A 26,234-nucleotide genomic window follows, 5' to 3' on the forward strand; every position below is an offset into this window, starting at 1 on the left:
AACATTGGCGGGGGGCGGGGAGGAGGTAAACAGAAAGCCAGACTGCGCTCAGGATTTGGCCTACCCTGAAGCTGCTTCACAGAGAAAGCTGACAGAGCCCCCCCCCCCCCCGAGCTAAATGCAACACCATTGCACGGTAGTCAGTACCACGCTGCCAGGTTGCAAAGGAATATTCTTTTTACCACGCCATCAGATGAAAGCATGTGGCAAAACAGTTGTCTGCAACCAGTGCAATCAAACCTTTTTGTAAATGTGACACACAGGAGAAGGAAGAGGAAGACAGCAAGTTATTGGTGGGGCTTTACTATGCTACGATGTCTGCATCAGGCCACAGTTTGACTCCTTTGTGAGCTTGGAGAAGCAGAACAGAGCCTCTTTGCCCACCGTGCTATTACTGCCTGAATTACTTTCAAGTCCCTGTGTTTCCTAAAGGCATAGAGAGGAAGGGGGTTCTTCCCTCTCCCTTCACTTCACTTACTTTCTAGCCTGGCACAACACAATGCCCCCCACTGCCTGCTCCCCACCCCCACCCCTCCTCCTCACATCCATCAGCCTGGAAAGGCTTTCCCAGACAAATCGGCTCCATTCCTTTCATTCAGTGCCTCTCTCCGATAAACACTCAAGGCTCCTTTTTTCTCATGATTAAGGGTAGAAAAAATGGCCGGGTTGGGACAAAAGGCTCACATGGCTTTTATTCTCCATCCCTTTTCATGGCCTCCTTCAAATGCCTAACAAAGAACACACTGTTCCAGGAACCATGTAAAGTGACTGCCCTTCCCTTCCCTAAGGTTGCCCATCCTTTAGCTTCCTCCAACTCCTGCACAATTGTCAGGCAGCTTAAATGCTTCTATGGTGGCTCTCCAAGGAGTGTGTGGCTACGTTCTCCAACTTCCACGTACACCTTGGGCTCTTTGCACCCTGGCAGCTCAAGACCGGTTTATTGCCGGATGTGCCTCAATTACTATTGGTTTGCAGTTCAGTGGTAGTTTGGTGTTCAGTTGCTGGGCAATCCAAATCAAAGTTCTTCAACATTTCCCCAAAATGCCTTAAACAGATACAGAGCTGGATAGTCATAGGGTACAACTGTCCAGTTATTTCTGCTCAGGAGGAGAGCAGCCTTTTCAAAAGGCAGCATCCTTTACCTTCCAATATTCAAAGTGAGTATTAGCTAAGTAGAATAATGGGGAACCTACAGCCCTCAATAACATTTTAGACTCCTTCTACCATTAGTTCTCGTCAGCTTGGAAAGCTACAGCTTTCCCCAACACAGATTGGCATGCGTGAGTATTTACAAAATAACCTGGGACACCCACACATAGGATGTCACATAATGTTCATTCTGCACATGTATAAAATAATTTTTTTAGTGTGGAATTCACTGCCTCTGCTGTACTCTTTTTGGCGCCTGCTTAAAACATTTCTGTTTACGCAAGTCCATCCAGACACACCACTGTTTTAATCTCCTTTTAGTTTACTACTGATTTTAATTGTTTTCTAAATGCTTTAATTACTTGTTTTCATCTATTTATTGATCATTTTAATTTTTTTTGCTAAACCACTTTAGAGGCTCTGTTACAATCAATCAGTATATAAATATTGTTAGATAAAATAAAGAAATAAAAATAAAAAGAAGAATTCCATTCATGAGAGCCTTCTCCCTCAACACACTGGCCAACAGCTACAGACCTTCACTTCTGTGCTGCTGTATCCTATTGTCTGGAAAAACTGATTACCTGGAGGTCAACTGCTGCCACTTGGATTCCAGCTGGAAATTTGGGTCTCACCCCTCCCATGAAACTACGCTGGTACAGCCATTTACATGACTACTAAGGAAGTTGCAGGTGGGGGCAGGGGGCAGAGGGCAGGAGAACAACATTAAAATTTGTAAAAAGCAACTATTCCGCATTAACCTGAACAAAATGAGGGCAGAGGTTAAGATGAAATGGATTTCCCAAAACCACTTAAGCAGGTTCACGACAGAGGTCTCCCTCCCCCAAAAAAGAGCTCCCTTTTGCAACAGATAAAGAGCACGAGAAATGTGACTAGTAGTCATGCTGACTGCCATATACATACCATGATGGCCAGAAGAATGTTCTGGAACTCATTGCGTAAGCCCAAGGTGTACGTACAGAACAAAGCAAAGTTGCCTTCCAGCAGCTGAAAAGAAGTGGAACAGCCGACATTAAGGGAAGAGATCCTAGGAACTCTCATTAAATCTCATTAGAAAGGGAGGGAGGTTCTTGATTTCTGCCTGAAGTAACATCTTTATCCTGTCTTTCCTCTATGGAGCTCACAGCAGCATATCTAGCTCTTTCCCCCTTATACAATCTATTCTCACAACTACCCAGTGAGGTAGGCTAGACAGAGAGCGAGAGAGAGAGAGAGAGAGAGAGAGAGAGACAGACAGACAGACAGACAGTCAAAGTGAGCTTCAAGGCCAAGCGGGGATGTGAACCTGGGTCTCCCCAGTCTTAGTCTAACCCTCTAACCACTATACTTCACTGACTTGCCAACATCCCATAAGGGGTGGAGGTTCAGCTGCAATGTTAAGTGCACTTATGGGACAGGTGGAGAGAGAGAGAGCTCCTGAACATACCATATTGGTATGAATATAAGTCATCCCCAATTATAGGCTGTCCCTAAACAGTGTTATAAATTAGCCAGGCGCCTGGTGCATTTTGTAACTGGCATGGGCTCAATTGCAGCCACACAGATCTCTGGATGCCAGGTCAGCAGCTAGGGAAAGCAAAATGTCACTTAGAGAAGGATGTGAAATATTTTCCTTGAAGTATGAATTAGTTTTATCCTGGATTGTTTTATTTTATTTTTTTAAATGTGTTGTAAACCGAGTTGAGATTTGTACTTTAAAATATAAAGCTGTATAGAAATGAAAGAACCAGAACAACCTTCATCGTGTGTGTGTTTGTTTGTGTGTGTCTACTAGACATTCTATTGTGGTGACTGTAACCTAGGTTTAAAGCTGGTATTTGGCAATTAGGATTATATATCTGAGTTTCTAACACTGCCCCAAAGATACCTTAAATCACAGCTCCTCTAAGAGTGTGCGTATACACTGAGGTTTATACAAACCAGATTTTTTGGTGGGGGCGGGCGGAGGGAGCAGGGGAGTGCAGCCTATATTCAGACCAATACGGTAACTCCAGAAACAGAGGCGTATAAAAATAAACCTCTGTACTGGAACCTGGCGCAGTGGGGGGTGTGTGTGTGTGTGTGTGTGTGTGTGTGGAGGAGGGAGAGAAAAAGACGAGAAGGCTACTGGATGACTGCCACAGTGAAGGGGAAGGCAGGCTAACAAAAGTGGAAGAATTCAGCAGATTCCCCAAGGCCAGAGAAGAAAAGTCACTATTCACAATTGAGCTGGAAGTAAAAAAAAAGCTAAATGAGAAGTATTCAGCCAAGGAGCAAGTTCAGCATTGCTGCTATTGCAGCTTGTTGCTACTAGAGCAGATTCCAGAAAAGGTTAAGAAGTTTGCCTCTTTAGCAAGAATCTGGTATTAAAGACCCATAGACACCCTCTGGTAAAGTTCTTCAGAATTGTCCGGTGATTGCTTCTATACAAATGTGTCTATAATCCAGAAATAGATCTAGGTCTCAGTTAATTAATTAAGCCCAGCTGTTTTCCTCTGCTCCTCCTTTTGAGAGCAGCCCATTTCACAGCACTCTTTTTGTTAAACCTTAGTCCTTAATATGAGGCCTTAGTATGTATTAACATTCTAGCTAGTAGACATCTTGCCCTGGTTTCTGCCATATAGTTGCCTGTTTCAAACTAATTTACCTTGTCATTTGCTCAGTTTAGGATGCTATCTTGTATTACTGATAGAAACAGAGCTGAGTGGTCCTTCCCCAAATCTAGTCAGAAAAGTGCCATCAACTCAATGGGAACTAAAATGTTATTCTTCTTTTGCAATCTGCCTTCTAACACCACACTTGCTTTCAAGAAACAGGAGACAGACTAGGACACACAACACGCTTCTCTGTGGGTCTCTGATCAAGTTTAACAATTTGTGGCATTCCTATTACCAACTCAGGTTTCCAAAAGGCAACCCGAGTATTATTTAACTAAATGAACCAGGTTTCACTCTTAACTCAGATTTTGTGGGTGTTTTGTCTCCATTTCTGGAAAGAGTTCCAACAACAGTTGTCGTAAAAACCCTTCTGGCAGATTATGGTTATTATAACTTATCCCCTTTTTAACAAGAATACTCCTGAACCAATCTATTCTGTCTAAAACAGCACACGACTCTCCGTGTTATGACCTATACTAGGCAATCCAGCCTTATGTCTGAGTTCTTAGCTACCAATCCCAACATAGGGTTCCCAGCAAAGTTGACAAATACTGTAAGGCTTGCATTTTATTTTGCCAAACCTGGAAAGAATCCACATGGCAAGGGAGGAAAAACAGTAAGTCTGAAGGCTGCAATGAAATAAACCAGCCTGTGATCTTTGGATGAAGGGCAGTATATTAATTAATTCAGCCAACCGCCTGGCCGCCTAGAGATATCATATAAAATCATCATCTTAAATAGAGGTGGTCAAGGCAGCCCATGACATAGGAACAAGCAAATTCCACACAGGGCTCACCGATGCAAATCCCAAATGCCACCTGGCTAGGTGTTGTTGTGGATTTCAGGATTAGGATTTCCCCATCAAGGAAACAACAACGTTCTAAGCACTTGGGGAAATGGAAATTCTGTGCTCACCTGGGAACTTTTGTTCCTCTCAGGGAGAGAAGGTCACCAAGGTGGGGTGGGGAGGCCTCAAACAGGCAGACCTCACCTCAGTTTGAGGAGAGAAAGGACCCCAGCTCTGAAGCTGGGTAGTAACGGTGCATTTATCACTGGGAGAGGTGTGTGCATGTAAAAGATGGTTTCCTTACCATAAAGGCCAGAGAGGTAAAGAGTAAGCCAGCGATCAGCTTGACGTAGGGGCCATAGTTCATCACCAGCTTCAAGCTTTGGAAGAAGGAAACTGGCTCTTCTGGCTGGAGATCGGAAGACTCTGCGGGGAGCAAAACAGAAGCACTAGGTCAAGTTATTTCCCATCAAACCATCTTCAGACAGGCCTTACGCCGCTTTCATGCTAATCTTGTGCTGGTGCAAATTTTGTTTTGATTCTTATATTCTTATCTTATTTGATTTAGTGAATTGTCTAGAGGACACCGTTTAGTTAGGTGGTACGTAATTACCATAAATAAATTTGAATGCAAAATAAAATGCTGTGAATGAATGCCTTACAATGCCTTCATTATTTAACTTGTTTTACGTCATTTCATCATTTTGCTCCTGGTTTTAGGATCTGGCTATGAGGAGCAAGGAGCCCAAGGCCAAGCTGAGAAAAAAATTGCTCAGCCACCTCCCTAACATGCTTCCCACAGTATCACTGCTGTATAAGGGCTAGTGGCTGTCATCTCCTAAGAGCTAAACACTGACCCCCCCACTATCAGATCCTACCGTATATCCACCCTACTGTGGAATTGTAGCTTACATGTTGCTGCATTTTAGCAAGAGAGAGAAAGCAAGAAGGGGCAGCCCTCAGAATGCCATGTACGTGGATTAGAAAATAAGGTATCTCACAGTACTACAGAGAACGGTAATGAATTTGCAAAGGCATAGAGAAAGACAACTTCTTTCCTGCAGTGAGCAAATTGTTACCAGTTCCTATAAGCTCAAGTCTGCAAATGAATTGGGAACACACAAAACTGCTGAGTCAGACCGGGGGTCCTTCTAGCTCAGTATTGTCCACACTGACTGGCAGGGGCTCTCCTGGGGTTCAGGATTCCCTCCCAACCCTACATGGAGATGCCAGGGATTGAACCTGGCAACTGATTCATGGCCCTTCCATTACGTTCCAGTTTTGCAGCTTAAAACCAGAGCTTGAAACCTTTCAGGTGGAATACGGCAAAGGGAATTTCCATGCCTTTGCAATATATTCTGATAGCCAAGGCGCTTGCTCTTTGATACTTCCATTACTTGCATATTTTGGATATATATTCCCCCTCAGCCCTACTCACTACAGTCGTACCTTGGAAGTTCAACAGAATCCGTTCCGGAAGTCCGTTGACTTCCAAAACGTTCAGAAACCAAAGCACAGCTTCTGATTGGCTGCAGGCATTTGGACGTTCGGCTTCCAAAAATAGTTCGCAAACTGGAACAGTCAGTTCCGGGTTTGCGGCATTCGAGAGCCAAAACTAAGCTGTTCAAAAACCAAGGTACAACTGTATTTAGGCTAACAAGTCTATTTTACAATTTGTCCAGGACTCTATTACATCACATTGGGGCAGTGAGGGGAAAGAAAAAGCAAGCAAGCAAGCAAACCTATCAGGGAAATCTCCTTGTCAGTAAAACCTCCTCTCCATCATAAGTTTAGGACTGTTGACAGATGGATTGCAAGACTGGCAGGACTTCCCCTTCAAAGCTGGCTAATTATCATTTCACGAATGTGGAGTGTTTGGGTGATGATAGGCCTACTTATCTAAGAAGAGGGACAATATTTCATAGCTGTGGGTGATTCTTTTGATAAGCCCCCTGCAAATGTGGCCTCCAGCACACCTTGAGGCTGAGTGGATTAAAAACCTCAAGAGGAACTTGAGTGACAAGGAGGCCTTTGAGAATGCAGAACAAAGATCGCAAGAGCCAGCTTCCCTTCCCAATGGCTGGTTTCAACCAGCAAAAGTCAGGGGCTTTTCCACAAGGAGCTGGAGTTACATAGGTGACGCTTGGTTTATGCAACGGGAAATTCTTGCAATGGAAATTCTTGCCCTGTGTGTCATTTGCTCCCTTGAAGTCAGCCCATGTATTAAAAGGGGTTGGCCCATGTACAAAGAGGCACAATAAGGACATCCATCCCCAAGAGGCAAGGAGTAGATTATTTTGCAACTATCAAACCAGCCTGATTACATGCCCAATGGGAAGAAAAGACAAAGCATGTCTCCTTTTTCTAGTAGGGGCGGTGGGGGGGGGGGGAGAGATCAGATGCTTATACAGCACATTAGGAGTGCACCGAATGTTTCATGGATAATCCTAGTTCTCTCAAACCAGAAAAAACTCTATGAATTGGAAGTATGAGGTGGGTGGAACAGAAGAGGAATGCATGTGAGTGGAAATATGCTTATGAAAGCCAAACCATGGTTTGGTTGTTATATATTTAAAATAGGTCTATGTAAGTAATGGGAGGGGAACCGAGCTCAGTGCCAGAGCACACAGTTTGCATTAAACAGGTTGCAGGTTCAATCCCTAGCATCTCCAGGTTGGGCTGGGGAAAAACACCCCGTCAAAAACAGTGGAGCGCTGCTGGCAGTCAGAGTAGACACTACGGTGTTAAGCAGTTTAATAATAACAATAATAAAACAACAACAACAATAATAATACTCAGCTAGATGAAGTAAAAGGCAGGTTTTGATGGACTCCTTTGGGAGCCAGTATGAATTCTGCACTACTCAACTTGCATCCATCTTTGTCACAAGCAAGTTGATTTCTTGGCAGATTATGCCTGGACTTTTCCTTTTGGAGTCCATCCCCTCCACCCACTTTGCAGAGGTCACTTAAGCTGTCCTTGCTCACCTCGTCTTTCTCGAACACCCACAGATAAGACGATAGCACAAAGAATATATATCCCACCGATGACACCAGCTGCGATCATGTAGGCATTTCTCTGTACAAGGATAGGAAACAAGGTTGGGGGGGGGACACAAAGATGGCACATCCAGATGAGAGGTGATGTTTTCCAGAATGGCTTGGCACAAACGCATGAGCATGTGGGCATCAGGAGAGGAGATTGTGGCGGCTTTGCTTCTCCCTGGCTGCTCTGCAGTTGCGCTGTGCCTTGCTAAACCATGGCTTGCCGCACTTCTCCAAGTCTGGACTTATGGTTTAGTCAGTGCTTCCAAACAAAACTTAAGCTGTAAACCATAGGGCAAACCTTGGTTACAGCTTGTGGTTCGCCTGAAGCCTCTATGCTCTTGCTAAGCCATGGTTTGGCATGGTGTGACGTGCAAAACAGGCCATCATATGCTTGCCTGACAATGGAGTAAAACAAAAGTCACCATTCCAGAAAAACCCAACAGCTTTTAATTATTATTACATCTGTATTTTGCTCTTTGCCCAAAGCACATTAAGCATTAAATCAGCACTATGAACAGGCTGAGATGAAAGTGTAGCTTTCCTTTCATATAAACTGACCTGGAATTCAATGGGAGGAGGGTATTAAAGCATCAAGAAACAGCATCGGGTTTGATTGCTGCACCTCCAGTTAAGAATGGTCCTATAGCAAAGTTCAATTTAACCAAGGCAAAAGAAACCTGGGATGATAGCATAAGAATGTAAGAACCCAAAGGTTCATCTGGTCCAAGGATGGGGAACCTGTGGCCCTTCAGATGTTACTGGACTACAACTCCCATCAACCACCATCACTGAGTGTTTTGGTTGGGGCTGATGGGAAATGAAGTCCAACAAGCTGGAGAGATGCAAATTTCCCATCCTTTTTGTAGTCCATCATCCTGTTCCACACAGTGGCCAAATGTCTCTGGGAAGCCCACAAACAAGACATGTAGCCAAGAGATCTCTCTCCTTTTGCTGCTGCCTAGCAGTTGGCATTTGGAGGCATGCTGCCCCCTCTGAACCTGGAGCATCAGTGCGTATTCAGCCTGGCTGCTAGACGGTCTTCTTGATGAAGAAGCAGGAGGAGGAAGAGTTCTCTCTCCAGCCCAGCTCTGCAGCCACGGGCTTCCGCTAAACCCCTTACTATATTATCCCAACCAAGTGGGATTAGGGAATGCTCAAAAGGGATCTGTACCGTGTCCGTGAGTGAGCCAGTGTCATGGGTGATGTTGACCTCTTCCATGGCCACTGAAGAAGTATTGCCAATGTTCAACAAGAGCGGGTCTGGAATGCAAGGCGTGCCCACTTTGCCCACAATTTGCCCTTGGATGGCTGTTCCCAGGACGGTCCCAAGCACTTCCACTGTCATGCCTGCAGGAAAGGGATGCACAAGCAGTGATTAGGGCTAATAAGTGTACTGTTGAGCCAGAAATGGCGTATGAAAACCTAGCTCGCCCAGCAAGTTTAACTGTCACAAGTTGGCTAAACAAGCCCATTTCTGGTTTAACCCACTTAGCAACGGAGCCTATTTTGCAAAAGGTATTCAGTCATCTCCCAACAGTCTCCTGGGAAGCTATTTCCAAGTCAGCATCTACTTAAAATGGATATTCCCAAATACCCGGTGGGGTGTAGATGTTTGGACCAAGACGACTCAGGTTCAAAACCCCACTTTGACACGAAGATAACCAGATGACCTTGGGCCAGTGACCTAACCTATCTCACAGGGTTGTTGGGATGATAAAATAGAGAAGAATTAAGTATGCTGTCTTGAGTTTGGAAGAAATGCAGGAAACAAATATGGTCAATAAATAAATATAGTAAATAAACATGAACAGAATTCAGCCCCTCATTTCCCAGTCAAGAGATAGAATTCCTTCATAATGTAGAAGGAAAATTGGATCCATGAGGAATGTGAACTGCCTCTGAGCCTCAGCCTTTTCTTGCAGTTGCTCAAAAGCTCCTCTTGAGTGAGGTTACATTTTGGTCTCTGGTCTAAATATTAAAATTGTTGAAAATAACTCTTCTGCATATTAAGAGGTAAAATCTGGACATTACCACTGTAGTGGGAGCAAAGAATTTAATTTTTAATGCTCCCCCATGTGAAAAATTGAGTGGCCTACTTTATTGCATATTGGAAGATTGCAAGTGAGGTATGTGAATTCCCTCCCCATAACATGCCCCCTACCTTTCTAAGTGGCACAACCAGAGTTCTATTGCCCCAGAGTTCTGTTGATCTGGGGCTGTTCTGACTAATGTGCAGAACAGCCCCAGATCAATGCAAATATTTATTTTTGTAATGAGAGGCTGATTTGCATCCATTCCAAGGAACTTAACAGTGGTGAACTTCCTGAAATTTGGGAGAGAGCAGAAGTGTGGGACAAATAGATCACCTGTACAGATATGCTGAGAGGAGAGATTTCTGAAAAGCTAATTATTCACAACCCGGGAATCTTAATGTCCAATTTCCATTGAAAAAAAAAAAGTATTTTGAATGCTCCTGTCCTGCGTTTTCCAAACTGTCCTGCACAATTCATCCACGATCACTAGGCACTGAACACAAGCTTTGCAAAGGTGTGTTCTTCCTGTCTTAAGTAAACACTCCAAAGTAGACAGGAACAGCCTGAAAAGTCTCTCCCCTTTTCAGCAAGTTGCTTCCACTCAAATGCACACCTTACTGCACGTAACAACGATGACGCTCCATCATCAGCAAACGTATAGACCTCCAGCCATAGCAACCAGAGGCACACACCCAAAATTTCAAGCCTCCACATGCAACTGAGCGGGGCATATGAGCAAATTTCATGCTGAAGTCCCAGCAATTCACAGTTAAAACACAATTAGCTGGGGCAAGAGAGCAGAGGGTGGGGGGAAGAAGTAGAGAGACTCTCAAATGAAAGGAGCGCAAGCATTTCAACATTCAAGGAAGTGGCTGTTCTTACGGTAGGCAGTGGCAGAATCTCGCTCACTCTGCTCCCTGCTAATGAACATGGTGAGGGCCGAGTACGGAACATGGAAACACTGCAGAGGAGAACAAGCAAATAAGGAAGTCAGACTACACATACCCTTGTCCAACCTGCAATTACAATATACAAAAGGAGAAGCGAATGCGAAGTGGATGCTATTTTAGGAGGGTGTGGTGGGGATGGGGTGATGTAGAAGAAGAGTTAAGCAAGGCTTCGGGGCCTGACGCGTGCCAAGCTTCTCAACCTGAAGAGGATAAAACCCCTACTGGACAAGCCAAGCCCTCAAAATAAGATAGGGTAACTTTAGAGACTGCTCAACCTGCAAAAATAGAGCATAACTCAAAATCTGCCCAACTTCCATTGTCTAGATCTACCAGGATCCCATCTTGTGGCAAGCAGGAACCCCTCCTCCTCAGGCATTTAAATATGAAAACCAGACCAAGAGACACAACAACATGTGGCAAGCACATGCCTAGCTAGAAAGGGCCTTAAATCCTTCTCAATGGTACTAGACTAGACTTTTCCCATTTACAGAAAGTTTTACATCAGCATTTCTCAAACTATCTGATGTGGTGGGCTGGCATTCCCCCCCCCCCCAGTGTGCCAGGGGCCAGTAGCATATTCGGTCTCTGAAGCATCCCCCCCCTGCTCTGTGGTGCAGTCACTGCAGACAGGCAGCCAATGGCTCACGGACCTGCTGAGGGCCTGGTCCTTAGAGGCAAGCAAGACCAACATACAGACACCTTCATACGGTGCACACTTGTTCAGTTTTATTATTTAAGATTAGGGCTGGCTGATATCAGCTTTTCAACATCGCGCTGTATCACCAGCCGAGCATTGTGGTTTGGCGATATACCGTGATGTTGGAAAAAGAAGATGCATTGGCCTTTGCCCAAGAGACACTAGGTGAAACTGCCCCAGCTCTCACCTTGACAGCCAAGGCGGCTTCACCCAGGCTCGCAGGCTGGGACAATGCAGCTTGTTTGAACTGCTCAGCTGGGGGGAGAGAAGGTCCCCCCCCCCCGCTGAGACAACCCTGGGGCGCGCGCACAAGTGGCCATACCATCAGGGCTCCTTTAACTGCTCGTTGTGGGGAGTGGCAACCGCGCTCCCCTCAGGTGAGCAGTTTCACAGAGCCACCACTGGCTTGCGGGAGCCAGCGCAGGACCGGGGGCTCCTTTAACTGCTCAACTGAGGCAAGGGCAGCTGTGCAGTTTAAAGATGCAGAGGGAGGAACAAGCTGTATTGGCACCTCAGCAATACAGCTTGTTCCTCCCTCTCCATCGTATGAGGACAGGGGGGGGTTGGCGGTTTCACTCAATGACATATTGCTGGTGAAACTGCTCCCGAGTCCCTCTGCTAGCAGTGCCAACTGAAGGAAGGAACTCTTGCACTCGGTAAGTACATTGCAAGGGCTCTGCCAGGCCTACGTTCCGCAAAGCACACTAAGCAGAGAACTGGCAAAGCCACTTTCTGCAGGCATTGGCGATATACGATCAAGTTGCCCCACAGGGAATTCAGTTCCGCAGCTGGTCTGGCCACATCCCATATGATGTCAGGTGTGAGCTAAATGAGGTGCAGTTTTGGGGGAAATGGCCTTGTGGGCCAAATCTGGCCTGTGGGCTGGAAGTTTCCCACCCTTGCTCAAAAGCAAAATGCAGGCTGTGCACAAGAAGTTGAGGGACTCACTGTCACGAGGGTCTGGAAGATGCAGTAGAAGAAGAGATACCACATCACTTGGCCTTGAGAGATGTCGGGCACAAACCATATCAGGAAGTAGGAGATCACAGCAAAAGGAGTGGAGAATATAATCCTGTTGAAAATTGAAGCAAGATGAGAAAAACCCGATATAGTTTGGGGTTCGGAGAGAGGAAAAGGAAGAGAAAAAGTATAATTTGATACGAATTCGTCTGGTTTTAAATGCAAGGGATGTAGTCCATTGACCACCTCTGTAGAAGTTCTATTGGTCTTGACCTAACAGGGTTTTCACCTTCCTGTTCCTTTCAATGGCTGCTGGGGGCCACAGCAGTTCTCATTACCACGGAGGAGTTAAAGCTGATGTCAGTCGTGAACTTACTAGGCCGCCTTGGAAAAGCCACCAAATCCAAGTCCCTGACCTGAATCATAAAGGATAATTATACCGGCCTACTTTTAGGAAGCAAATACTGACACAATCCTTGGGAAATGCTAAGACAACTGCAAACAAAGCCAAGTATAATTGTCATTCTCTTCACTCTATGGCTGCGGTATGTATCCCTGTGAGCCCCGCCTCATGGTCAGAACCCTTGGTTCAGCTCCAAGGGATTAGATGACCTTCATATTCAGCTTGCAGTCCTACAAGCTTATAATTCCAGGCTTGTCAGTACTTGGGCGGGATTGGGTGGGTAGGAGAAGAGAGAGACAGAGAAACAAGAGAGAGAGAGAAGAGGCAAAGTTCCAGAGAGCATAAAGAGCTGAGTAAGGTTTTGTGCAGTGGGGCTTTGATCACACAGTCTCCCTCAATGAGGCAGCAGGAGCAGGCCTGCTGAGCTTTAGAACCTGTTGTGAGCAACAAAGCAGAGATTTGGCAAGAAGGTCCGTCTGCTTCAGGAGGAGCTAAGCATTTTGCAGGACTGGAAGGGAGGCAGGGGAAGTCTACATGCTGTTCGTGTGAGGCGAGGAAAGCTAAACCAAGGAACTAAAGTGCCACCTTCTCCACCCAAAGAGAGGAATTCACTACCTCCCTCACTCAGAAAAGAGAAGTGAACTGGCTTTCTTTGTGTATCTACTTCCCACGCAGGACCACATGATAAGACAGACTTTTAAACAGCCACTTGGCCATCCAGTGACAAAGAATTAGGTGTAGGTCGCCAGCCTATTGTAAGCCACAGAAAACTAGCATAAATAAGTGTGGCTTGAAAGGCCAAATATTTCTGCAAGCTAGTCAACTCAGGTGGGTTTATTTCCACAAGATATGCATTTCACAGAAGGAAAACTGGCAATGTTCAGAATTCCTCCCCCAAATAAGCTAAAGATCTACATACACCCCAGAACAAATAAAAGCCCAGGGGGAAAATGCAGGCGGTATGCTGGAAAGCAGTGGCGTATCCTGCAACATAGGCAACTTGGGCTACAGCTTTCGCCCTTAACTGGAAACCTAGGTCTTTATCATTCAACGCCTCTTGTGTCACTGGTCCTCCAGGAAACCGGAGTGCGTTGCTGTATGCACATTCTCTGTAGCAAGGATACGTTATCAACAGGACAGAGGAGTACATAGAGACGGAGGGCGGGGATTGGGGTGAAGAGACAAAGGGGAAGATATCCATTTATTCCCTAGGAGAGAAACTGCTAAATCCTTTTACAGGAAAGGACCTGGTGAACGTAAGAGAAGCTGGCTAGATCAAGCCAGTAATCGAGCATCCCGGTCTCACAGTTGTCTGCAGGAAGCAAGCCAGCCAGCCAGACCTGAGCACAACAACCCCTCTTCTCTGCCGTGGTTTTCAGCAACTGGTATTCAGAGGCACAGTGTCTCCGACAGGGGAGGAAGAACCATATTCCTCCTAAGTGAAGTTGGCCTAATGCTTGTCAACTTTTCCCAGCTCTTCCAGTCTAATAAGCATAGAGAATAGGGATCCAACCAAGCAAAGCTCCCCCCCCCCAGCACATAAGCAGAGGCTAACATGAGAAGAGTGGATGCTCAATCCAGGTGGGGTTGGGTTGGGGGAGGACCGGCTGGCTTTTTCTTGCCTTTCACCTGCTAGCTAATGCACAGAGGCAAAAATCAAAAGTGGCACCGGGTTACACATGTGTACACACCCTTTGATAACTAAACTCAAGGTTGCCAAGAGAGATCTAGAAGACACAACCTATAATGGGAATGTGCTCTTGCATAGGCCTCATTAAAATGAAGAGGAGCCTTGCAAGAACACATTTACTGTTCTCTCGGTGCAGTTCTCATTCGGTTCAATAAGCCTTTGTGTAGGACTTCTCTGTGGACTGTACACGCTAGAAATGTGTGTACTGTCATTTGGACTTTCTGCATTCTCAAAACCTCCAGCTTGTAGGCCAACCTTGGCTCTCCAGGGGGTCTGAATTGGTCTGAGAGGCAACTTTCCCCAGAAAATGCCCACCCATTCTTCAACTGACTTCAGTTATCTGATGGGCAGAAGGGGGAGGAGAAATCCTGTGCTGGCTGGGCATGAATGTTTCTCATGCAGGAACATAGCAGTATAGCTGAAATGAGCAAGATTCCAGACAAACCCCTTCCTGATTCAAGGATGGATTTGAATGGAAACCCCTGGGAAAACAAGTTTTAGCAGCGCCTTGAAAGGGGCTCTGAAGTCCCAACTTTAGCACTTCAAAGCTCTTTGCACTTGATGTCATTGTGATGCCATGTGACCGATAGCTAGGGGGCTGTGCCCACCACTCTTGCTTCACATGGATTGTAAGGACTATGTGGGGCAGGAACTGCCCCACTGTTAAGTGAGTTCAAGGGTAACAAGAGCTATTGTGGAGAGCAAGTCTGAATTAGTTTTTCTTTTCTTTCTTTAAAAAAAAAGGTTTCTGTGCGCATATTATGTGGGCATAATAATAATAATAATAATAAACAGGCATGGGCAATCCTGGTAGAATTCTTAGGAATCTCATTTCTCTTTTGGTGGCTGCAGCCATGCGGCCGAAAATTAAATTCATCCCTCAGGGTGTGTGCAAAACTACTTTTCTCCATCTGGCAAGGGAAGCAGACGGAAGAGAGAAATTATTTTAATGTGACTCATGGGCATTTTGCCCCACAGCACGCCAATTCCCATGACGCGGAATGGAAAGGTGACGTGTGTAGGACACTAAGACAATCACAAGCGTCCTGATATTCTGAACTGCTTCCAGATACTCAGTATTTGCATAGCCTTCCTCTTGCCCCTGGGCTTAAAAAAAAAATCCCCATAAACTCTACATAGCTTGATAGTGGTGCGGAAAGTGGAGGAGCGTCCACAGCCTACAGTGGGGATGCCCTTGTGGAGATCCCCTTGTAAAACACCTTTTTAGCAAGAATGACTGCTACAGAGTTCAAGACCGGACGGCTAGCTTCATCCGTTTCCTCCTCTCCAACCCATTCTAAGAGTGACACAGTCTCCCAGCAGTTTGACTTCTAGTAACCCCCACCCGCTGATCCGCAGAGATATATGAAACAGGCTAGACAGGCACACACCCTGGCTCTCCATTGGCTGAGCTCGATGGTGTGTTCCACCGCAATCTCTTCTCCTTCCCCGCCCACCAGCTTTAACCATTTCCTCTGCCATGTGTGAAATAGCTTCCTTCCACACACATTGCTCTTGGGGAAAGGGAAAGAGTTTGATTTTCAGCTCGGCTTCAAATCAGAATGGAAAGTGTGAGGCGGGGGCGGGAGGGGGAGAGGAGATACTAATTTTTTAAAAAATTTAAAGCAGATTTTTCAAAAGTAAGCCTTGCTTCCATGTTGAAGTTTTTAAAAGCAAAATTTTCGCTGTATTATTATTAGTGTTTTATTTATCATTATTAAGATTTATTAAATTTCTATACCAACCTTCATCCTAGGAGCACAGGGCAGTTTACAATGTAAAAAACACAAAGATACATAACATAGTAACAAGCAATAATAATACTGCCCAATATTATTATTGAGTAGTAAAACCCTGGCTCAGTTTTCATGAAATGCTGTGCTAAACCACAGCTTAGCACAAATGAGCAAGTTTCCCAAGCAAAGATCACAGCCACAGTGCTTCTTCTGCTACTACCAGAACCAAACTGGGGCCAGACAAACCATGAGCTGTAACCAAGGTTTGTTCTTGGTTTACCACTTGTACAGAGAAGTCCTCAATCACCTACCACAGAACCCCTGCAAATCTTAATGGGACACCTTCTAGGGTCCTCACAGTCATTGCAAATTGAGCGTGTGTTCCAGAAACACCCACCCACAGCTGTGTTTCTCCTTGTGGCTACTTCTTGCAGAGGGAAGACACCCAAAAGCCACTGCAGAGAACATGCTAAAGATGTTGTGGGCAATATTAGAATAAGGCTACAAGCCTTTGCATGCTAAGCCCCATCAAAGACAGTGGGACTTACCGTATTTTTCGCTCTATAAAACGCACCAGACCATAAGATGCACCTAGTTTTTGGAGGAGGAAAACAAGAAAAAAATATTCTGAATCTCAGAAGCCCGAACAACAAGAGGGATCGCTGCGCAGCGAAAGCAGCGATCCCTCTTGCTGTTCTGGCTTCTGGGATAGCTGCGCAGCCTGCATTCGCTCCATAAGACGCACACACATTTCCCCTTACTTTTTAGGAGGGAAAAAGTGAGTCTTATAGGGCAAAAAATACGGTACTTCAAAGGAGATGTGGACAGGATTGCATCGCAGGAGCGAGCCCTGTTCCCTGCAAGCCTGACTGGAGAGACGTGCGATGGAGAGGGAGCCAATTTTAGAGAGAAGCAAGCCGACTCAGGTTGATAAGGACACGACCTCATAAGCCATCTGCTCAGCCCACTTACCACATCAGAAATCACTAAACTTAACTGCTCTCTGACATGTTGCTATTCTGGACTTTCAATACTGTATTTGCAACTCACCATCCGAGATGCAAAAGTGAGGGAGAAGCACTGGTGCTATGGAAGGTATTAAGCAGACTCACACAAACTTCAACTCAACTGCAGGAAGCCTTGCCCAGAAATATCTCAGCTGCAATAAATTGCCAGGCAAGTTATTACTAAAATAGGTTTAAAAGAATCAGTTCTAGCTTAACAATGGCCTAGACAATGTCACAGCTAGGGTGTTCTGCTTTCTGTTCTGCAATGGGCCCACTTACAAAAGATTTCCATGAGATCATGTACAGGTGAAGATGAAGTCACATTTGTTTCTACATATTCATTAACACATTCCAGACACTACTGACACCCCTTTGTCTTTGTGAGTCATATTTACTAATGCCAACAAAGGTATCTGGCTGAGCCACTTTCCTAACTGCAGAATTTTTTTTGCTTCCCAAGAATAAACTAGTCCCCTACTCCCAACAAACTTAATTAGCCCCCACTCACTTCCTGCTGACATCCTGGCCAGCATTTTATTAGCATATCATAAAAAGCCAATGAGGATCTATATTATATACCGCTAACATGGGGAGCCTGGGCACTCCAGAGTATGTTGGGGTATAAATCCCATTACAGTCATACCTCAGCTCCCAAACGATCAAAAACCAAAAGGGAGTGTTCCAGTTTTCGAACGTTCTTTCGGAACCCGAACATCCAATGGGGCTTCCGATTGGTTGCAGGAGCTTCCTGCAGCCAATCAGAAGCCGTGATTTGGAAGTTGAATGGACTTCGGGAACGGATTCTGTTCGACTTCCAAGTTACGACTGTATTCCATCGCTGTGAAACAGTGTATCAATGGCTAACTGCTTCTCCAATAGCCAATCCCTATAAAGTGAAAACAGAAGTACCCTCCCCACAGATGGCATACTTCGGGGAGTGGGGGGTGGGAATAGACATACGGACCCTAAGGCCTGCAGAAGTACCAAATCACCACCACAAGGACAACCCAGAGAACAACCCAATAAGCACAGAGCAGAAAGCTGACCCAGAAAATGAGGAGGCAAAGGGGGGAAGGGGATAGGAGATGGGAATGAAATGGAATTACATGAAAGGGGGCCCAGTTCACTGACAGGTACCCTGAACAGCAACATTCCACACAGCAACATTTTGTTGTAGGCCCCTCCAGTCTATGTGAGACGCCAACAGGAGTTTTTTCTGGCTTCTGACTGGCCTTCCTGGACTGAACCCAAATAGCATCATTGCATGCTGGCTGGGCAGACACCCGCCCTTTATTCCAGTCCTGGAACCTCAGCAAAGGCAAGAGCAGTGGGGGAGGGATATTTTGGGCCTGGGTTTAAGGCCAACAGAAGCAAAACAAAAAGCACCAAGTTGCACCAGCAAATTTAAGAACCCCAAAGGGTGGGGTGGAGAGTATAATCATGCCCTACCAAGGAAAGGCATATCTAATTTCTCCCTGGGCAGCTCCTCCCCACCCAACCCTTTTTCATATGTTATCTACCGTTAGGCCCTTCAGCCAGTGAGCAATGCAATCCTAGTAACAGATGCAAATGCTTCCCAGGTTCAGAGGCTGCCACTATACCTCAGCCATAACTAGCTATTGCTGTCAGCCGAAAGAGGATTGGGAAAGTTCAGACATAAGCAGCTGTCTCCTAGGAAGCTTTTCCTTATAAATCCCAGGGTGCTAGTTAGCCCTTTTTTATTTATTTTGCTGCAACTTTGATTTATCAAGAAGTTCCACTTTATCCATAGGAATCTGAATAGCCACAATGGTTTCTGGTCCCACTGCAAGTTCTAATTTAAGCACATTTCCACCCTTCAGACAACCCCTCTCTTCCCTAATTTCTCCAAGTACTGAAAACAGGAAATATTTGGGTAATATACTGCCTTCCAGATTCTTCTGCGCCAAATGTGTGAAGAGTATTGTGGAGGCGTAGGCCTGTTAGGAAAGAGGTGGCAGCACTCTCCTAGTCCTCAAGGGGGGAAAAGCTGCTGTTTGCCCAGGCACCAAAAGCTTTCCAGTCATTAACATTCTCCAGTATTAGATGGGGAAAGCTGTAGTTCGAAGGTTCTATCTCCAGAAAGAGCTGCAACCCTGCTTGACAGGGAGCCTCTGACTATCAGTGATCATAGCTGTCAAGTGTCCCTTATTTGAAGGGACAGTCCCTTATTCCAGCGCCATGTCCCGCTGCTGTCCCTTATTGATGGATGTCCCTTAAATGTCCCTTAAAGGATGTCCCTTAAATTTCAAAGGAAGCAGCTCCTCTCCCTCCCTCCCTTGCCAGCCAGGGAGGAGGGAGGCTCCAACTGTGTTGCTTGGCTGTGTTGCTCATCCAATAAGAAGTCTAAGAACGACTGGGGGGTGGAGCTTGCATGCCTTGTGTGTGGCTAGTTAATGCAAGCTGAGGGTTTTTTTGAATGCTGGACGCCATTTTGTTGCACGTGCTGCTGCAAACTTTGCAGTGCAAAGCCAGGCCAGGGAGCCATCTTAAGTTGAGGCTGCATAGGCCTTGTGGTGCATGTGATTCAGATTCTAGTCAGTTGAACCTCTGGTTACAAAGTTGGTTGGACAGTGTTCTCGAAGCTACCAGCATGAGTTTGACCAGACTGCAGGAGGACAGGAAGACTGGGGTGCCTGGAACAGGTGAGGCTGCAGGTCCCTTATTTTGGCTGCTGGTCCCTTATTTTCAAGGCTGCTGGTCCCTTATTTTCAAATCTGTAAGTTGACAGCTATGTCAGTGATGACAGTATTATTAAAAGGATCTGTTCCCCAGTTTTCACCTATACTAGGGGTGGGGAACCTCTGGCCTGGGAGCCAGATGTAGCCTTCCAGACTTAGCTATCTGGCCCTCAGGAAGTTCACCACACCCCTCACTGCCCCTGCATTGCACCGTTTGGCTGCAATGTGTCCTTGCACTGGGAGACTCTTGCTTGCCTCAGGAGTTTCCCCTACACAGGAGACTAGAATGACCAATCTCTGCCATTAAAGTTCCACTCTGGGGTTCTTCCTCAGCATGCAGTTTTAAAAAAATCAAAGCCTGTTCACAAATGCAATCTCTTGCCAAATTGAATAAGCAACCGTTCATCATCTTACTCTGAGTTGCTCCTTTACACTCCTGGTTCAGTCCAAAGATAATTTAAATAAAGCCCATTCAACCTCAGTCAAGCGGGGAGTGCATAATAAAACATTGCTAAATCCTTTGTTGGGCATAAACCAAATGCCTGCCCTCTCTTTTCCTCGTTATCAGACAGAATAACATAGCTACGACTACACACGGCTCATTCATTCTGCAGGGGAAGCCAAGAAAGAAAAAAGCCATTTTTCCAGCCTAGGAAGAACAGCCTGAATCCAGACTGCAGATAGTTAATCCAAAAACTTCTATTCCTGCAGCTGGTGGGTTCCTTTCCTCCCTCCTGATGATTTAGAGTAATTTGTCCTTATCTCGAACAATGCCTCTTGCTTGCCTCAGGAGTTTCCCCTACACAGGAGATTAAGCCAAGGGGGCGCAAAATTGAGAAGATATATGAGAAGATTGCCAAATTTTGGCTTCATATGGGGAGCCATATTATGAACGATCTGCCCCGAGACAGGCCCCCACTCCATTCACAAATGCATGTGCTTCTCAACATAGTGACAAGCACTATGCACTGACTAGCTTTACGAATCCCAAATTTCGGCAAAAACCAGCTTACCAGGGCATCAGGCGTCCAAGGCGACTCCATGACGTTTTACTGATGAAGAAACCCACCAGTGGATCAGTAATGGCATCCCATGCGCGGCCCACAAAAAGGATGATGGATGCATAGAAAGGGTCCAGCTATGCGGGAGAGGAAGAGATCCAATTCAGGTCGAGCAGCTTAAGACTGAAGGTGTGGAAGCACGTGAGTACAAGGTGAGGTTCCATCAGTTATGCTTTCCAAGTGCACCACTTGTCTTTGTCATCTCAGGTGGTCTTTGTCTGCCCCCACTAAGCTTGAACAACTTGTGACCTGCCACACATTACAGAAGCTCAGCAGGCAGGGAGAGATGACACCATAACACAAAGACCAGCAGCTCCAAAGTGCAGCCTGTCAGGTGCTTGGGAAAACCCCTCAGGCAGGCATCAAAAAACTGGAGGGTTTTCAAGCCCCAGGTGGCTAGTAGGGCACATTTTCCTTGGAAGAGGAACTTGTATCATGAAATGCTACTCCTGCAAACAACATAATTTACACTGGAATATAGAAAGCTGCCTTATACCAAGTTAGGACATAGATCCATCTAGCTCAATATTGTCTATTCTGATGGACAGTGGCTCCCAGGGTATTTAGACAGGAAGTCTTTCCCAGCCCTACCTGCCAGGGATTGAACCTGCGACTTTCTGCATACAATGCAGCTGCTCCATCACTAAGCTATGGACCTTCCTCCAGCAACAGAACTCTACCACTCTCTTCTGCTATATTCAAAATAAAAAAAATCCTTCCAGTAGCACCTTTAAGACCAACTAAGTTAGTTCTTGGTATGAGCTTTCGTGTGCAAGCACACTTCTTCAGAACTAACTTAGTTGGTCTTAAAGGTGCTACTGGAAGGATTTTTTTTATTTTGACTATGGCAGACCAACACGGCTACCTATCTGTTCTGCTATATTGTTAGCTACAGTATATCCAAAGGCAGCCTTCATGCAAGGGCCTGTCAGGCATAGCGAAAACCCTTCTCCTGCCAACCTTCTGTTTCAATTTGAAGGTTACTCAGTGGAGTGCTGCATTCCATCACCTTTGGGCCACCCCTCAAAAAGCAAACATACAAGCTGGTCAGACTTACCTGAGCCACATCCAACAAGTAAATCTGCAGAAAGAAGCCCAAGGCGCAGCCAGTGATCTGGTAGGGCGCTCCGCCAATGGCATAACACACTTTGCTGCATATCGATAGCTTTCCTTTGCTTTCTCTCTGGAAAATAGAGGACAGGACGTACTATATTACCCACCATCATTCCTGGGCATATTCAGCTTCTTGTGGGAACAGCATGGCAACCTAACAACTTTGCAACTAGTTGAGGTTGTGTGTGGTTTTTTTAATCACTTTCTTGCATTTATCAGTCCAGAGCCTTGAATGACTTCCAAGCAATGTGTCATATCTGGTTGTATTAGCTCAAGGCATATTTGAGCAGACAGCTTTACTACTCCCCACTCTTACTAGCAAAGATTTACATTGCTCACTCAACGTTTGCAAACAGCTCTGCCTCAAGTGGACAATGGAGTTGCATCAAGGACGGACAACAGAAGTTGCCCAGAGTGGGTGTGTTGCTTGTGTGTGCGTGGCAATGCATTCCACACCACAACACTAATTTCCTGCTAACTCTCCCTGTCTTTTTGTTCCCTGTCTATTCAGGGGGTGGGGTGAAATGTTTATTTTATACATCATTTACAGGCTGCAGAATATTTACTTTTAATAAGCTCATCATGGCATACAAATCTATGGCCATGACAAGCCTACTTCTTAAACAAGTAATAATTTCAGAACCGACCAATTTCCTAGTGGTGCAGCAATAGCATCATCATTCATTCATTAAAATGCTAGCACATTTGCAAAGCTAAGCAGGGTCTGCTATGATTTCAAATTGGATGGGGGAATGCATGTTGAAATTCCTGCATTGCAGGGGCTTGGACTAGATGACTTTCAGGGTCCCTTCCCGTTCTATGATTCTATGACCACTGCTTCCCCACCGCTAGCCTATATCTGGTTCTCTTAATGTTGGGGTGACTGAAGCCCAGCAACATCTGAGGAGCCACAGTTTAGCCTTCCCAACTGCCAGTGGCTCTCCAGGGTTTCAGAGGGGAGTCTTTGCCAGCCCTACCAGGCGATACTTGGGATTACCTAGAACCCTTTGTATGGAAAGCAGGTGCTCTCTCTCTATGTAGCAGCCCTCCCCAAAGGTAGAGCAGTGGACTTGGAAGACTACCTGGTGAACTTTGGCCAGTCAGTCTTTCAGACTAAGCCTACCTCACAGGGTTTTTATGCAGACCAGACCAGTTATGCTACCCCGAGTCTTTTGGAAGACTGAATAACTCTACTCCACACCCAATCAGCAGCAGCAGCAGTCCCAGGTAAGGCTGTGTACAGTGGTACCTCTAGTTACAAACTTAATTCGTTCGGAGGTCCATTCTTAACCTGACACTGTTCTTAATTAGAGGCGTGCTTTCGTTAATGGGGCCTCTTGCTGCTGCTGCGTCATCAGCACACGATTTCCGTTCTCATGCTGGGGCAAAGTTCTTGACTCGAGGTAACTCTTCCAAGTTAGCGGAGTTTGTAACCTGAGGTGTTTGTAACTCGAGGTACCACTGCACACACTATTACCTTTAAAGCACACTCAAATCACATTCTTTCCTTCAAAGAATCCTGGGCACAATGGTTTACCCCTCACAGTGTTACCATTCCCAGCAACCCTTAGTGAAATGCAGTACCCAGAATTCCTTGAGAAAAATAATGAGCTTTGAATGTAGAGTGCGTACGCAGCTTTAAAGGTAGAATCCAGAGAGATCCATCATGTTTGCTCCCTCCCTTTCTCAAGAATCGGGGTCTTACAGTTAATCATACACACACACAATATCTACTCAGAAGGAAGATGCATTGAGTTCAGTGGGGTTTACTCCTATGGAGTTTGGGATAGGTGTGCAGCCTTAAACCTTCTGAATACCACAGAAGGGCTCAGATATGTACCTGCTACAGTTCAGTCTGTGGTCAGATAATGCAATAGTACTCTAACCAGTTACATGAAGTGCTTAAAGATATTTTTAAAAACCCACATAAAATGGGTTCTCTTCTCCATGAAGCATCTGATGACACACACTCTGCGGGTGCTGGCTGTCTAAACCAAGACTCCCACCACAAATATATAGTATTTAGCCATATGAACCTTTTCTGGAGAGAAGCACCACTTTGTTTCCATCATAAGTACCACCTGCGATCCAAGTCCCCATTTCCTGGCGGCGGTGCTCTCTTTAAGGCTGCACTCTTAAAATGCACTTCCTTCCATGAAAGTAAGCCCCATTGATCTCCATATACTTCTGAGTAGATATGTATAGGTTTGCACCACAATTTTTTTAAATTTCTACATTGCACTGTACGGCTGGGATGGGGAAACTGTGGCCCTCGAGATGTTGCTGAACTCCCACCATTCCTCATCACTGCCTGGGGCTGATGTGAACTGGAGTCCAACAACACAAGTTCCCTCTGCTTGCTTCAGAGCACTGAAAAGCCATGGGCTCCCTCAGAAAAGCTTCAGAGCAGCCCCATAAAGCAGGCCAGTATTACTATCACCATTTTTCAGATGAGACACAGCTGAGACACAGATGGCAACCCACAAAAGCCTACCTACTGAATCTATGGCGGAAGTGAGATTTGAATTGGTGGGCAGGGAAGACACAAACACACATTTCCTGCCTTACTCTTTCAGTAAGATTACTCAGCATAAGCTCCACGTGGCTGCCTGGCAATGCAACTGCTCCATCTATCTATACAGTAAACTTGGAAGTAGGAAAAAAGAACAATGCGCACAGCTCCCTGGATCCACTGGACCATATTTAATCTAGAAGATTAACAACGGGGGATTGGTTTACAGATAACAAGCAAACTTCTCTAGAAAGCAGCAAAACCAACTGCTTTGAATGGAGCCAGTGGACTAACACAAGCCTAATTCTGCAAAGCAATCCAGCTGCCAAGTTTAGCGGCACAGCTGCATTTGCAGGGAGAACGGCTGGGGCAGCTCCCCACCCCCCAAGCCCCGGAATTGGCAACTGGAAAGGGAGAGGCCCTGAAAGAGACACGTACTTCAACGGCACTGGTGTACACTTTCCCCAGGAGGCGGGCTCCATCAATAGCGCCCTGTGGGAAGTTATGAGCTACTCTCACCCCATGCAGCACAGTACAAGGAGCTGCTGTAACAATGAGTCTCCAAAGCCTTTGCAAGGAGTAAGGTCTGGGCTTTCCACTATCAGAAGCCAATCCTGATACTAATTCAACAACAGGCAACCTTGAGCAAGGCACCTCTGTGCTTCTCGCCTTTCCCTTCTGTTGCAAGGAGTCAACATCTTCAGTAGGGATGTTGCAACTAACACTGGAAGAAGCCTGCAAAGCATTTCATGCGGAGGGGATGCTTTTGCTTCCATCAGCTGTGTGGCAGGCTCCATAGAATTGCTCCTCAGGAGCACTTTAAAATGGCAAGAATCCCACCACCCCTTTTAATAACTCTGACCTATGTTGAGTGATAATATTGCTAACTCTGAAGCAACCACACATGCTCTTGTAGCATATTGACTTTTTGCAATTCGAGCTTGAATGAATGGACCTTCAAATCTTATAGGGGGGGAAACACACACACTGCAAAATAGCACCCCTGCTTTATACAAGAGGCTGGTCCCATTCAAGAAGTGTTGTGTTTCTCTGCTTTTAACCCAGGGTTCGCTGAAAGTCATTCTCTCTAATCCTAGTAATGCAGTTCATGTGCTGTTCCAAACCCCTTAAATTACACTCCTCCTTACTTCATTCATTCACACAAGAACCTATTGGGTAGGTGAAATTTCCACACACATTTTGCACCCATTCAACATACTGCAAACTGTTCAACGATACCCTTTCGAGTCCTGGAATAAGGATCAATACCATCTACTATCAGTACTGGCAGTTTTTATTTAGTGCCCAGGGCTATTATCTTTTGACGAGCTTTCATCTCTGCCCCAGATTCTCTAGTCTTCAAGAGTCATGAGGAAGCCAACAGGTCAAAATCCCACCTTGGAAGTCATGGTTAGAACTCAAGAAGAGTCCTTCTGGATCAGAATAAAGAAATCCTTCCAGTAGCACCTTTAAGACCAACTAAGTTAGTTCTTGGTATGAAAGAAGATATCAGTCTGTACCTGTGCAAGTTTCTTGGTGAGGTTGATGGACTTCCATTTCATGCGGCTCAATGTGGTGCCTTCCATGGTTCCAGTTACAGATAGGTAGCCGTGTTGGTCTGCCATAGTCAAAATAAAGAAATCCTTCCAGTAGCACCTTTAAGACCAACTAAGTTAGTTCTTGGTATAAGAACTAACTTAGTTGGTCTTAAAGGTGCTACTGGAAGGATTTCT

General features: G+C 45.6%; 1 protein-coding gene across 1 annotated transcript in view; it reads right to left on the reverse strand.

Moving 5' to 3' along the window:
- The window catches only part of MFSD2A (MFSD2 lysolipid transporter A, lysophospholipid), a 36,640-nt gene that overhangs the window by 8,837 nt on the left and 1,569 nt on the right, over window positions 1–26,234 (reverse strand). Inside the window, exons 2-9 of the mRNA XM_081015649.1 lie at window positions 21,934–22,059; window positions 20,829–20,953; window positions 12,269–12,392; window positions 10,556–10,634; window positions 8,812–8,987; window positions 7,581–7,671; window positions 4,898–5,019; window positions 2,074–2,157 (exon numbers count right to left, since the gene is read on the reverse strand). Of these exons, the coding sequence (XP_080871775.1) occupies window positions 2,074–2,157; window positions 4,898–5,019; window positions 7,581–7,671; window positions 8,812–8,987; window positions 10,556–10,634; window positions 12,269–12,392; window positions 20,829–20,953; window positions 21,934–22,059 (927 nt within the window). The remainder of the gene's footprint in view (window positions 1–2,073; window positions 2,158–4,897; window positions 5,020–7,580; window positions 7,672–8,811; window positions 8,988–10,555; window positions 10,635–12,268; window positions 12,393–20,828; window positions 20,954–21,933; window positions 22,060–26,234) is intronic.

This window comes from Podarcis pityusensis (assembly GCF_964106645.2).
Source record: "Podarcis pityusensis genome assembly, chromosome: 8".
Classification (NCBI taxonomy): Eukaryota; Metazoa; Chordata; class Lepidosauria; order Squamata; family Lacertidae; genus Podarcis; species Podarcis pityusensis.